This window comes from Mirounga leonina, unplaced genomic scaffold (assembly GCF_011800145.1).
Source record: "Mirounga leonina isolate KUSES-001 unplaced genomic scaffold, KU_Mleo_1.0 Mir_96, whole genome shotgun sequence".
NCBI classification, from domain to species: Eukaryota; Metazoa; Chordata; class Mammalia; order Carnivora; family Phocidae; genus Mirounga; species Mirounga leonina.
Genome location: NW_023270871.1, coordinates 1,800,500 through 1,814,180, shown reverse-complemented (window position 1 = coordinate 1,814,180; position 13,681 = coordinate 1,800,500). Strand labels below are relative to the sequence as shown.

General features: G+C 36.4%; 1 protein-coding gene across 3 annotated transcripts in view; it reads left to right on the top strand.

The window, feature by feature from the left end:
• The window catches only part of LOC118006329 (G-protein coupled receptor-associated protein LMBRD2), a 40,355-nt gene extending 29,379 nt beyond the window's left edge, over window positions 1-10,976 (top strand). For 2 of the 3 annotated variants that reach the window (XM_034998939.1, XM_034998940.1), the window contains exons 14-18: window positions 3,484-3,587; window positions 5,199-5,245; window positions 6,539-6,644; window positions 9,258-9,387; window positions 10,305-10,976. In XM_034998939.1, the coding sequence (XP_034854830.1) occupies window positions 3,484-3,587; window positions 5,199-5,245; window positions 6,539-6,644; window positions 9,258-9,387; window positions 10,305-10,389 (472 nt within the window). In that variant the 3' untranslated portion in view covers window positions 10,390-10,976. The remainder of the gene's footprint in view (window positions 1-3,483; window positions 3,588-5,198; window positions 5,246-6,538; window positions 6,645-9,257; window positions 9,388-10,304) is intronic. The other variant, XM_034998941.1, reaches the window with a different exon arrangement.
• Window positions 10,977-13,681: the final 2,705 nt, after the last annotated feature.

Below are 13,681 nucleotides of genomic sequence, written 5' to 3'. Positions count from 1 at the left end.
AACTCTTGTCCAATCTGCCCTTTTAAATATTTACTGGTTAGGTTTTGGTTGTTTGTTTTATTGTGGCTTTGGGGGAGCTGGGGGTAGTTTAAAGGATTTGCTTAAGTGATGAGGTCAGGCTCTCCCTCTGAAGGTAGATTTCAGAAAAGAGAAGTACAATCATTCTTTTACAAGTATTTAGGCTACAAAGTGATAGGATTGATTACAGAATGTTAACTCTAAGTCCCAGCCTTCAACAGTGACAGGCAGTGTAGCTTATAAAATACCCCCATGACCATCTTTTATCCAGTAACATAAATAAGTCTTAGAGCTTTCCCCACAATCATTGCCAGGTTTCTAGAGGCCTCAGACCTTCGCCAGCACAAAACATCAGATGAGGAGCAATTGTAATTAGGCAGTACATTTAAGGCTGGAAAGGATACAGGCTACTGTTTTTTATAGGATTAGAAAAAAGTGATTGAATCTTTGCCTAGGGTACCACTCGAAAGGAGGTAAAGAGAGATATGCTTGTCTTCTAGCACCTTGTCTTCCCTACTTGCACATGGCAGGTGCCCTCCTCCTGTACTAGGTCTGCGGTCTTCGCTAACTGCGTAAGTGCTCCGTGTCACACCAAAAAGACCGCTCTTAAAAAAATATTTATTTTTAAAGATTTATTTACTTATTTATTTGCGAGAGAGAGCATGCAAGCATGTGTGAGTAGGGGAGGGGCAGAGGGAGAGGAGAGAGAGAATCCCAAGCAGACTCCACGCAGTGTGGAGCCTGAGGCAGGACTCGATCCCACAACCCATGAGATCACAACCTGAACTGAATGAAACCAAGAGTCAGACACTTAACCAACTGAGCCACTCAGGTGCCCTTAAAAATATATTTATTGATGTTAATCAGTTTGTTTTTCTGATGAAAATGTTTCACCCAACCACTTTTCATTTAAATCTTCCAGTGCCATTATTATAGTTATTACAAATAATATGTGTGTACTTATTAAGAAGGTATTGAATAAACACACAAGTATTGTTTGAAATAAATTCTCTCAAATGTTTTAAAACATTTCTTTTTAAAACATTTCATAGGTAAAATAAAAGATTGTATTTTAAAATAAAACTGTAAATGTGAACTGATAGTAAATCTAACTTTCAAGTGTTTTTCTGAAGGTAGAAACAGTAGTAGGTTTGTGAAAATGTGTCATCGTTGTGAAAATGATGTAGTAAAGGAAGAGACCATACTTCGCATGTCCAAAACTTAGTTTTGGTTATATGCTTATTTATTTTAAAGGTTTATAAAACTATTAATGAAACATTAAGAGCTTGTAATGTGTGACTTAGGTCTTCACATGTTAGTAGTTACGTTTGCAGGATTAGCATCTCTTGCTACCGGTTGTTATATGGATCAAGGAATAGATGGGTGGGATAGTGCTTTATCAGCTATAAAATCTTAAATATAAAGAATTACTATGTCTAAAAAGAAAATTATTCATTAAAGGTTTTGTTTTAGAGTTAAATGGGATAAACTTTGAGTCCCAGTTTGTCTTTTAGGAAAAGGCAGGCCAGATTCTTTAATTTTCAAATTTTCTCTCAAAATAGATATTCTATTATAGAGATGTATGAAGCAATGCCTTAGTGACATTTTAATGGTATATTGCTTCATAGGTCCATTTTCTTTTGAAATGCTGCCGTAATTAGTCAATTCCCGTGTTTTAGTGTTTTTTTTTGATTTATTTATTCATTTTTTTAGAGAGAGAGAGAGACAGAGCACTCACAGAGGGGGGTAGGGTGGAGAGAGAGGAGAGAGAATCTCAAGCAGACTCCCCGCTGAGTGTGGAGCCCAACAAAGGGCTCCATCCCACCACGCTGTGATCATGACCTGAGCTGAAATCATCAAGAGTCAGTTGGATGCTTAACCTACTGAGCCACCCAGGCGCCCTACTAATTCCCATGTTACTAACAGTGCAGCCATCCCCAGAGTTAATATTCAGACTTATCTGCCTAGAGAGTGTAAGGCTGTTTCCTGACACTTTAGAGAAAGCTATGACCTTCCCAGAAACAAGGATCTAGTTTGGGGCTTCTCGTCCTAGGGTATTGTATTCCCATAAGGACATGAAAATAGTAAGGGAATTATTTAAAGTCACTGAATTAACATGACCATCTACCCAAAACCCCAGTTTTGCTCAATGGTAAATGGTATATTAAAGCAAGGAAATATATTATGATTTTTTACACATCATCAGATTTACACAGTCAGATTTTTTGCATATCGGTCATGTAAAATGGAAGACCTTCACTTTCTTGTAGCTGTTCTACTGTTTTTCTTTCCTCCCAGCGCACATACGCCTGAATCCCCCCCAACACACACACATTCATTCCCCGCTTTCTCCTTCTTCCTCTCTCCCCTCTTGCTCCATGTATGTGTTCAGGCTTATGCCATTAGAAGTACATCAGTGAAAAAGTCTGAAAACTAAGGCAATAAAAAGAGCTTGGTCTTTGTTTTGTCTTGGATTTAAATCTCAGCTCTAAAACTCCTAAATGATGATTAGCAAAGTATTTAACCCCTTGAGCCTCTGTTTCCTTATCTGTAAAGTGATTATTTCTTAGGATTACAGTAAGAATAAAATGAGAGAGTAACTGTAAATTGGCTGATGTATATGGTAGGATCTTAACAAATATTAATCCTGCCTATCCATCCATTGCTTCTTTCCTTGTGTATCGTATTTTCAGAGTATTCTTGTCCTATACAATAGTGAGGTTTAAAGTAAATACCAAATAAGGGCGCCTGGGTGGCTCAGATGGTTAAGCGTCTGCCTTCGGCTCAGGTCATGATCTCAGGGTCCTGGGATCGAGTCCCGCATCAGGCTCCCTGCTCCTTGGGAGCCTGCTTCTCCCTCTGCCTTTCTCTCTCGCTCTGTCTCTCATGAATAAAAAAAAAAAAAAAAGTAAATACCAAATAAGATAAAATAATAGCCCTCAAGATATCGTAATAAATTCAGAGTGTATAATTAAAGCTATTTAAGTGGAATTGACTAGCTCTCAGGTTATTAAAAAAATTGAACATGAAAATCAATTTGCATAATTAAGATTTTCTAAATCAGGTTATCTTACACTTGGGAATACTGGTTGTGTGTGTATTTTCAGCATTAGAATTGTTTGACTATAAGAAAAGAATAAATTGCATTTGTATTACAGCCACTGTTTTGTATTATGTAATAATTTTCTGAAGGAATACCTTCAGAAAACCTAATGGCCCAACTCAGTTTATTTTTGTAAGAAATCTGGGTATAATGAATACCGTGTCAGTGGAGTACTGGCTATATAAACTTCTTAGGAAGAGAAATACGTCCTTCTTAAAGAAAGACAAGTATAACTACATAGCTTGCTGTGATAACTAATAATAAAACATAGGCTTCTTTGGGGTGACAATACTAAAGAACAGTTTATCTAAACATTTACAATGAGAAATAATGCTTGTCTTTTCTAAATCTACTTTTATTAGTTTGGGAACTCGTTGTTTGAATCTACTTGGTTTCCAGCAGTTCATGGGAGATAATGATATGACATCAGACTTGGTTGATGAAGGAAAAGAGTTAATCAGACGAGGTAAGATTTGTCTTTTAAAATAAATGAAAGGAAAGTACTAAGACTCAAAATAGAAAATTAGTGTTTGTATAATTTGTAATTTTTATTTTTTTTTATTTTATTTTTTTTAAGATTTTATTTATTTATTTGGGACAGAGAGAATGAGAGACAGAGAGCATGAGAGGGAGGAGGGTCAGAGGGAGAAGCAGACTCCCTGCCGAGCAGGGAGCCCGATGCGGGACTCGATCCCGGGACTCCAGGATCATGACCTGAGCCGAAGGCAGTCGCTTAACCAACTGAGCCACCCAGGCGCCCTGTATAATTTGTAATTTTTAGTCTATCTTCAGAAATGAATGTTTTTGGGGCACCTGGGTGGCTCAGTTGATTAAACGTCTGCCTTCGGCTCAGGTCATGATCCTTGGGTCCTGGGATTGAGCCCCATATTGGGCTCCCTGTTCAACGGAAAGCCTGCTCCTCTCTCTCCCTCTGTTGCTCCCCCTGCTTGTGTGCACGCTCTCTCTCTCTATGTGTCAAATAAATAAATAAAATCTTGAAAAAAAAGAAATTAATGTTTTTTAGCTAAAAATCTACATACAACCTTCATAGCAAAAATAATTTGAAAACAAATGATGGTTTCATCCATCTTTAAGAAATACCGCAGCAGAAATTTAGTATGTCCTCAACTAAATAATGCTCTTGGATGGCGTTGGAGTCATTTTCGTGTTTTTCTGGAAACAGATTTGCCAAGCTCAGTACAACTACCAAATTCATGCGTTGAAAGAATCATCAGTTTAATACCGCACAGGAAATCATTCAAGCCAAGGCTGGTTTTGAGAATACCATGATCATTAACAACCTGTTAGAATACATGGCACCCTACTAGAGTCTAATCCCAACACTGAGTACATCAAATTTCCTGATGTTCAAGTGATGGTAGGGAAAAAAGAAAACAAAACTTGAGTGTGGGGACATTGATTCCTAGACATTCTCCCTACGGGGGTCTGGAGCTTTTGTGTGATCATTAGTTAAATCTAAACCAAAATATTTTGTGGCGCCAATAGAAGCTATTGTAACCTTCCAATTCTCTTCTAGGAAGGTGGGGTCTAGCTGATATAATGGTTCTACTGCTTTTTACATTAATTAGATCTCATCTGGAGTATCATATTTCAGTCCTGGGTAAGATTTCAACAGTAGAACTGATAAGTTAGAGGTATTTAGAGAAGGACAGCCAGAACTATGAGACTGTAGAGTGTATCTTATGAAAAAAAAATACTGAGTATATAGCCTGAAAAGAATAAGGGGAAGGACTTTTATGCAGGAAGAAGTATCAACTTAATTTAGAAGATAAGGCAAAGAAAAAGAAGTTACCAACAAATTTGAGATCACCATGAGGAAGAACTTATTCCTCTAAAACTATTTAGGGAAGGCCTAAAGGTCATCTCCAACAAAAATACAGAAGGTATTTTCTTTGGACTTAGGTGACCTCTTAGGTTCTTTCCAACAATAACCTATTACTTTTGACTTTGTAGTAATTTAAAGGAAATTGGTCATAGCCTGATACCTTTACTTCAGTTACTCTACGTCTAATTAAACCATGTTATACCAAATTTGAGACCACTTTTCTGTCTCTAGAGAAGAGAAAAAGGCAAAGGCAAGAAGAAGGTGAAAATCGAAGAAGAGTAAGTATAGTACTTATTAATTTGCTTAACCTAATCATAAGAATTTTACTGATTTAGAATTGGCTAAAGACCAAAGCACAGTGGGAAAATGACATAGGACACGTTTTTTAAAAAAGGTAATTTTAATACTTTCAGATGTACATTCTAAGTGTTTTGTCAGACCTGTTCTAAAAAGTCATTAGTATTAAATTACTTGTGTCCAGCATCTAGCAGTTTCTTGCCTAAGGTCAGTGCTCTGTGAATACTTAATGAAAGAATTAATAAATTCATGCAATCTTGTTATTAAAGTCATTTTGATTGCTTTAAAATTGTTATGCTTTTTGGTAATATGACATTAATTGTATTCCTCTTCAATTTTCTTCAGTCCTTTGTTTGCTGAGGCAAACTAAACTTCACCTAGAGAGTGAAAAAGCAGAAAATTAGAAAAATTTAGTCACGGTTACCACAAGTTTACAACACCTAGGTGTATCTATACTGGAGAAATGAAGACTCAGAGGAGACATGATAGCTGTCTTCATATATGTTAGTGTGTGTCATGTAAAAGGAGACTTGTTCTTTATTTCAGAAGCCATAACTGGAACCAGAGAGTGGAAGTTACTGGAGATAGATTTCACCTCTCGGTGAAAACTTCTAACTTCCACAGTTTATCAAAATTGTGATGGGCTGCTCACAATAGAAACTTCCATGTCATCTAATAAGAGAGCCAATGACATGGCTATTTTAGAATGAAACCCTACACTGCAGGGGAGGTCGAATAAGGTGACCTCTAAGGTTCCTTTCAGTTCTAAGAATTGATTGAGTAGCATCCCACTTCATATGGTTTGACTACAGCTATCTAATCATGTTTGTATACAACTCTAATTTTGCTTTCGAAAGTGACTTTTCAGGTCTCTGATATTTGTAGTTTATTTATATAGGAGAAAATTTTGTTAACATTTCATGAATTATTAGGAGTTCTCATAACTTTTATGTGGTCAAGCTAAGCCTGTTGTAGCTATCGTGTTGTTTTGACATTTTAGACAGAAGAATTGAAAAGGTTAATTATAGCAAGCAAAGATGTCTATAAATCTTCATTTGGAAGAAAGTTTGGAGACTGTATTAAAATCAGGTAGAGACAAGAAAAATTATTTTTGAAAATTTTCATGGTACTATGCTAATCATACTGATTATCTGGTGAATTTCTGATGAAAATAACTAAATTCTCTTACTCTATACATACAGTCTGTTGACACTGATGAATACTTTCTGCCTATGAGTTCCTTTGTTACATATTCATTTGTGTTTCTGACTTAGGAATGGAAAGAACGTTATGGACACAGTAGAGAAGATTCCACTAGAAACAGAAATATTCATGTTGACTCGAAAGAATCAAGCCTCTCAGATCTTAGTACCACCCGATGTAAGTCGTTTATTTTCTAGTTCCCTTAGAAGTTTTCTTATGCTTGCTTGCATAGAGACTGAGAATTAAGACAGCCATTCAAAAATGCTTTAGAGAACTGTAGAGGTGGTTCTGCAGTGTCTTTCCTTTTTCACACCTCAGTGTATAGAAAGAAAGGGAAACTCAAGTATGCATTCTGATAGGAGATGGAGAATTGGGACAACGCATGAAGAGTTGTAATCATACTACCCTAAATAATATCAGTACTTATCCCAGGCGTGTTGTAGGCAGGTGTTGATTTCTACTATTTACCTAGATGTTGTTCTTTACTTTTCTGTTAGTAGATGTAGGCAGTTCACTCATTTTTATAACCGTTGCCTGACTGACCCATATGTCAGATACTTTCCCAGGTATACAGGGATATAGAGAAGTTAATTTCCTGTCCTTGGGATGCCAATTAATTTTGTGAGGGACTGATAGCAAGTAGAAAACATTTGCCAGTGGGTTGAGTTAGGATACCTCCCCACATCCTTGACCCTGCCATCTGCCCCTGGGAAGGTGGCAAGAACCCTATTTTTGCCCAGGACTCTGACCAGAGTAGATGGTAGAGGAGGTTTGTCTTTGGGGGAGATGCAGGAATGCTGAGAGAGTAGAAGGGGACACTCCTGATGCTGAGGGAGCTCAGCTCAGGGGATAGAAAAAGAGTTCTTTATTGGGAAAGGATTTCTGTGATAAAATAATAGTAACTGAGCATTTGGGAATGAATGGTACTTAGCCAGGTGAAGGTGTTTTAGGCAGAAAGATGAATGAGTGACTGAAGAGTACCTTTGGGAGAATGCAAGTTTGTTTCTGTGACAAGATCCTAAAGTATGAGGAGCCTGATAAGAGGTAAGGCTGCAGAGACAGTTGGGAAGCAGGTATTACCATGCTCAGAAGTGAAGACTTTCTCTCAAGTGAAGATTTCAGTCAGGAAAGGAGCATGCTCAGATTTTTGGTTTCAAAAGATAAATTTGAACATAAAGCATGATTTCCGGGGAAGGTGGGACACAGAAACCAATTTAATGTCTGTGTTGGTAATGCGATCAAGAAATGAGGGCCTGGGCGCCTGGGTAGCTCAGTTGGTTAAGCGACTGCCTTCGGCCCAGGTCATGATCCTGGAGTCCCGGGATCGAGTCCCACGTCGGCTCCCTGCTCAGCAGGGAGTCTGCCTCTCTCTCTGACCCTCCCCCCTCTCATGCTCTCTGTCTCATTCTCTCTCTCAAATAAATAAATAAAATCTTTAAAAAAAAAAAAAAAAGAAATGAGGGCCTAAAATAAGCAGTGATCCTGGGGGATGAGGAGGAAAGGGTGTGTTTGAATGATATTTAGGGTAGAAGATATGGGAGAGAGCTGAAGGTGTAGTTAAAGCTAGGAAAGAGGGGCGCCTGGGTGGCTCAGCCGGTTAAGCGTCCGTCTTCGGGCTCAGGTCATGATCCCAGGGTCGGGCTCTCTGTTCAACGGGGAGCCTGCTTCTCCCTCTCCCTCTCTGCCTCCCTCTCTCTCAAATAAATAAAATCTTCAAAAAAAAAAAAAAAAGAGCTAGGAAAAAGAGAGGGGATTCTACAAAGATTTGGAAGCTTGCTTACCGCGGAGTAGGAGTTGACATGGTAGAAAGATGTGGGAGTGTGGGAGAATGTTCAAGAGAAGAGGAAATACAACGCCTTAGGATAATGACTTGAGGAGAACCTGGAATGTAGGAGGCAACCAATATTTGCTGAATGAATGAGAGAAAAGATGAAGGGCAGAGTCCAAGATGACAAAAGCGTAAGATACGATCGAATTAGCTTACCTTAAGTTTTCAAAAAGAGCTATATCATAAAGTTCTTTTGAAGCTATTGGACTGCTCAGAAGAACATTGTGAAAATTTAGGTTGTTTATGAAGAAAACCCACCCCATCCACATAGAGAGAAGGGAGAGTTAGTGCAGTAGATCTGTACTGACCAGGATGGTCTGCATTACCCACATGTGGCCACTGAGCATTGGCAATGTGGCTGGTGCCCCATGTTTAAATGATAATATATCGGATATATTGAACTAGATTAAGTCTGTTAAAATTAATTTCACCTGTTCCTTTTTACTTTTTTCATGTCGCTACTAGAAAATTTAAAAGTAAATACCAGGCTTGCATTTTGTTTCTGTTGGACTTAGCTACCCTAAACTCTTGTCTCCTGGGAAAAAGACTCAGGCCTCCTTGAAGACCTGGAGTTGAGTACGCCTTAAAGAAAATTCTAGCCAAGAACTGAGATACAGCAGCCCCTGGATTCACTGTGAAACCAGTTGAAACTTGATAATGAACAATTTCATAGTTCATATGTTAAATGTTAATTCTGATTCATATTAATTGAATCTTTGCATTGTACCTGCTTCTGAGCTTAGGCTAGCTGCAAGGGAGAAACTTTTCCTTGTTATTTTCTATCATACCATTTCTCATTTTAATCTGATTTTTAAGAAATCAAGTAGTTATCTTTTCTTACTATTGTCTTCACAATCAAAATTCAGATCCTTTATAATCTTGACTTTTTTTCGTGAGTCTAGAGACGGTAACCCATAAAGACAACAGAAAAGTAGACATATTTTTTTTTCCTTCCTTTACAGCAGCATCTAAATACACCAGGGCCAATAACAGGACTGAAAGGGACCGAATAGAACTCCTCCAAGATGTAGAACCTTTGGATTTTAATGCAGAAACATTCACTGATGATCCTCTTGAATCTAAATCAGAAAGGTAAGCTCTGGCTGGGTCATTTTGGCTTCAACATTCTGAAATTTTGATAACATAACAACTTGATGAGATAAACATAAGGAAAATGTTCATCTCTACTGCTAATAATAACCATATTAATCAACCTTTGGTAACTTTTTATACCTGCTAATGCTTTTATATTTTAAAAATTATAGCATCCAGTGGTGCTGGATAGCTGAAATTGCTATCTCCATAAACTACTAGTGGTATTCTAAATAAGAAAGAAAAATTGAAATTGATAGTAAGGATCTTAACAATGTTTATATGCCTATTTCTAATGATCCCATTTATGAAATTAATCATATTTAGCAACGGCTACATAGCCGTGACTGGGTGTCAGACACTATTCTAAGCACATTACCGACAGTACTGTATTTTATGGTTGTCAGTCCAATTGGATTTGAATCCAGAGAGGTTTAGTAACTTACCCAGAGTAACACAGCTTGCAAATGGCAAAGTCAGGCATTCAAAACCCAGGACTCTGGCAGTCGAGTCGTGCTTTTAGCCACTGTGCTCTGGGAAAATAATTAAACAGAAGCAAAATATCATCTGCATGACGTTATTTGCTACAGTATTGCCTGTAAACAGCAGAAACCCTGGGATATTCTATTTCTGTTGAATAATCAAGAGTGGTTATTAAATCTTCAGTTCCATGATGTGTTCACATCTCCCTATCCCTTTCTTTTTATATCTCTCACCCTGTCATATGTGTATTCTAGGCTCTAAAAAAGCTGTTGATTAATTTATAATTAAGTAAACCCCCTTGGGATATCATCTTTGTAAGTTTCTGCTTTCAGCTACTGAATAGATTTTACAAATGATGCTTACAAATTATGTAGCCGCTTCCTTTTAATGTGTCCTTGTTTTTCTCTCCTCCTTTGTTATTTTTGATGCCTCAGATCATTTCTTTATCCACCTTTCAGGTATCAGCCTGGTGGACGATACCTCTCGATGTCTCAAACCGGAATATTTGATGATGTGTAAAGTCTGAAAGAATTTATGGAACAACTAACCAAGATCAACACATCAGTCCAGTCTTTATGAACATATGTGTGCCCCAGAATTTACACTGTACTCGTAGTGAAAAGTGTCAGGACAAAAAAAGGCACTGAAAGTTACTCACATCTTAGTAATAATAGTTTATTGCCCATTGAATAGAGTGTCGTCTTTTTTATTACACACCATTCCTGAAGTGTCTGCCTTAAAAGTACCAGTGTAGTGGAAGGATTCAGTTCATGAGAAAGATCCGTATATGTTGAGAACAGGTAGTTCGGTTTGTTTCAGATTCATTTTTTTCGGGAAAGTTGTTTTAAAGATCCAAGAAAGCCATACGTCATAACTAAATAACATCATACGGTTTTATTATTGTGATTTACGTTTTTGCTGTTTTTAAAGAATATGTTAATCCTGTATTTCTCAACGAGATGGAGACCTCAAATAATAATGGTATTTACAGAACCCACGTTTTAAAACAAGGCTTACTTACCAGACATAACTGAATGTAGAAAGCTCTTTTTCAACTCTGTATGCAAATTAGTGAAGTTTTTGCATGTATAATTAAGATTATACTTCAACTGATAGTGTTAGTATCTTTGGCATGTGTACTATAACTGGGTGATGTATTATTTTTTCAGTCTTTGCTAGTAACTGGAAATTACATTTTGCTTTTGGTATTACTTTGTAAAAGATTTTCATTTCAGGGAGAAATGTTCACCTTTATCATTCAGCATATTGATTTAAGTATTGATCGTTCCACTCAAAGAGAATCTGAAGCATTAATGGGAAATAGTGGGTGGTTGTTGTTTTGTTTTGTTTTTAATAACCAAAGAGTCCCACAAAATTCTCTAATTTTTAAAGGTGCGTATTGATGCTTTCTGGAAAATAACATTTGGTTATTTAAAGGTAAAATGTGAATCCACTTACTATTATTATTAACACTTAAATTGTGGTTTATGTGTAATAATTTTGTTAAACATGCTTATTATTTTAAAAAAGCATTTTTAAACTTTTGTGTTTAAGCCAAAGTTGGGTATATTTGCAATCATCCATGTTTTATTGCACAGTGAATATTGCACAGTAGAACACAACATGCTTGCAGAGAGTTTTTCATGTCCCTGAAATGTTTACAACTCAGAGAATCCCTGCTGTGGATTCATCCAGTGGCGACTCTTTGTGAGCTTGCCACAACAGTCTCAGTTTAACACCTGCTATTCCGTGTAATTTTTAATAGTGTTCACTTTCACTCTGAAGTATCCCAGGTTGAAAATGAATTATATGATCACCCTAACGATAAGATTGTATGTTTCTTGAAGGTAATCTTCCCTTGACTCATAATTTTAAATTTTTTATTTTGCTTTTTACTTAGTATTATCATGTAAATTTTAAGAGACAGATCCATGCAGATACTGAAAGGAATAGTGTATCATCCTAATTATCTGATTTTGTTCAGTTTTATGATATTTGAGGTTAGGTCCCTTTTAAAATAATTATAAACGGATAGAATTTATTCTCAGTCAAAGGTTATACAGGCTGCCCATTTGAGAATACACACACAGCCTTTCACTCTAAAGTGTGGTTAGAGAGCTATAGGCCAGAAGCAGAGATCATTTGGTACTGTTTGTAATTTCATGATTGACCATTGAATATCTCGGGCAAATTGTGTAACCTTTCAGTGCCTCAATTTCTTCATTCGTGAAATGGAGATGATACTTGCTATTTACCTACTGATCTACCTCACACAACTATTGTGAGGGTATATTGAGTTGATGTTGATATGCTGGAGTTTAAAAAACAAAACAAAATAAATTGTTTCCTGTGCTACTTTCCCTAGTGATACTTGAAGGTGTTAAACGGAGAAACGATCAGCCCAGTTTCTTACAATTACAGAGAAGCTTTTAAGTCCCCAAAGCAAAAACTGTTTTTGGACTAATTTATCTAAAGTGCTTTGAAAATAGTATTGTTGTGTATTTGGTCTTTGGGTTTACCTTGGAATATTTTCCTTAAGTATAATGTTGTTTCTCATCAGGTTTTGTCATGAAACCCAGATGCTGTAGAAGAAATAGAAGCAGAAAAAGAGATTATCCAGTCACTTTTGTAACTTCTAATGCCCTAAAATAAATTGATAGGAATATGTAGGGGAATGTACTACTTTCCTTTATAATAATTGAAGTGTATGTAATAACCTAGCTTCCTTTGTGACTTCTGAGTTATTTCCAAAATAACTTTTGGTTGTTTAAGTCTAGAGTGTTCAACTTTTTAAGCAGAATTTATCTTACAGGATTTTATATATGATCATATAGGAAGGTTACCTGGCTGGAAAATTTGAGTTCATAAGGTAATGATTTAACCCCTGAAGAATAAAGAGTTTATTGGTGGGGGGAACTAAGTTAATATTTGTTAAGCCACCTTGTGTAAAAAAAGGTGGAGTAAGAACAGAAGTTTTCTGTTTGGGGAAGCTTATTAAAATGTAATGACCTCTACTGCAAAACATTACTACTAAATTCATACACTATAAATGCAAAGTAATTTCCTGAAGAATTACTTCTGATAATTAGCTTGTGATGTCTTTCTTATGTAATAATAGATACCTGGTTAAATTTTCTAAATTATTTTTCTGAATAATCATTAGGATAAGGATATCCAGTAAGCCAGTAATTCAAAACAACCACTGCAGAAAGTAATCACCTGTAAGTTGCCAGTTAACTTTTGTTACTACATCAGTAACTTGTTCTTATCAGTGGAGCTTTTTTATAAAAATCATTATTAAAATAAGAAGTAAGGTATAAGCCTAATTATTAAAATTTGCTCTCTTACCAAATGAATCAAGGGCTTTCGAGTACTTTCAACACACAAGAGGTCCTCATTTCACAAGAGTGGTAAGAGCTAAATCAAAACATTCAAAGGTTTTCCATTTATAAAAAATAGATCAGAAAATTGGACAATCCACGCCATCAAAAATAAATACTGCGAATTGATTTGTTTTTGGACTCTACTGTTTATTAGAATATCCGTTCTTAAATTTACACTGGTTGTGTACCCCAATGAAATTAAAAGTGGATAGGAAGTCAATTTGTGGGATTTTTTTTAAGTACACTTCAGTGTATGGATGAAAGAATTTCATTTATGTAACAGTAACAAACCTCATTTTTTTATCTTGTAATAGAGTCAGGGAACATTCTTGATGGTGTGTTGATTACCATCTTAAAGGAAAGTAAACTCTCCATATAATTCTCACTGTTCAGTAATGTGAGTTTTGTACTTGTGATTTGAGTGGACC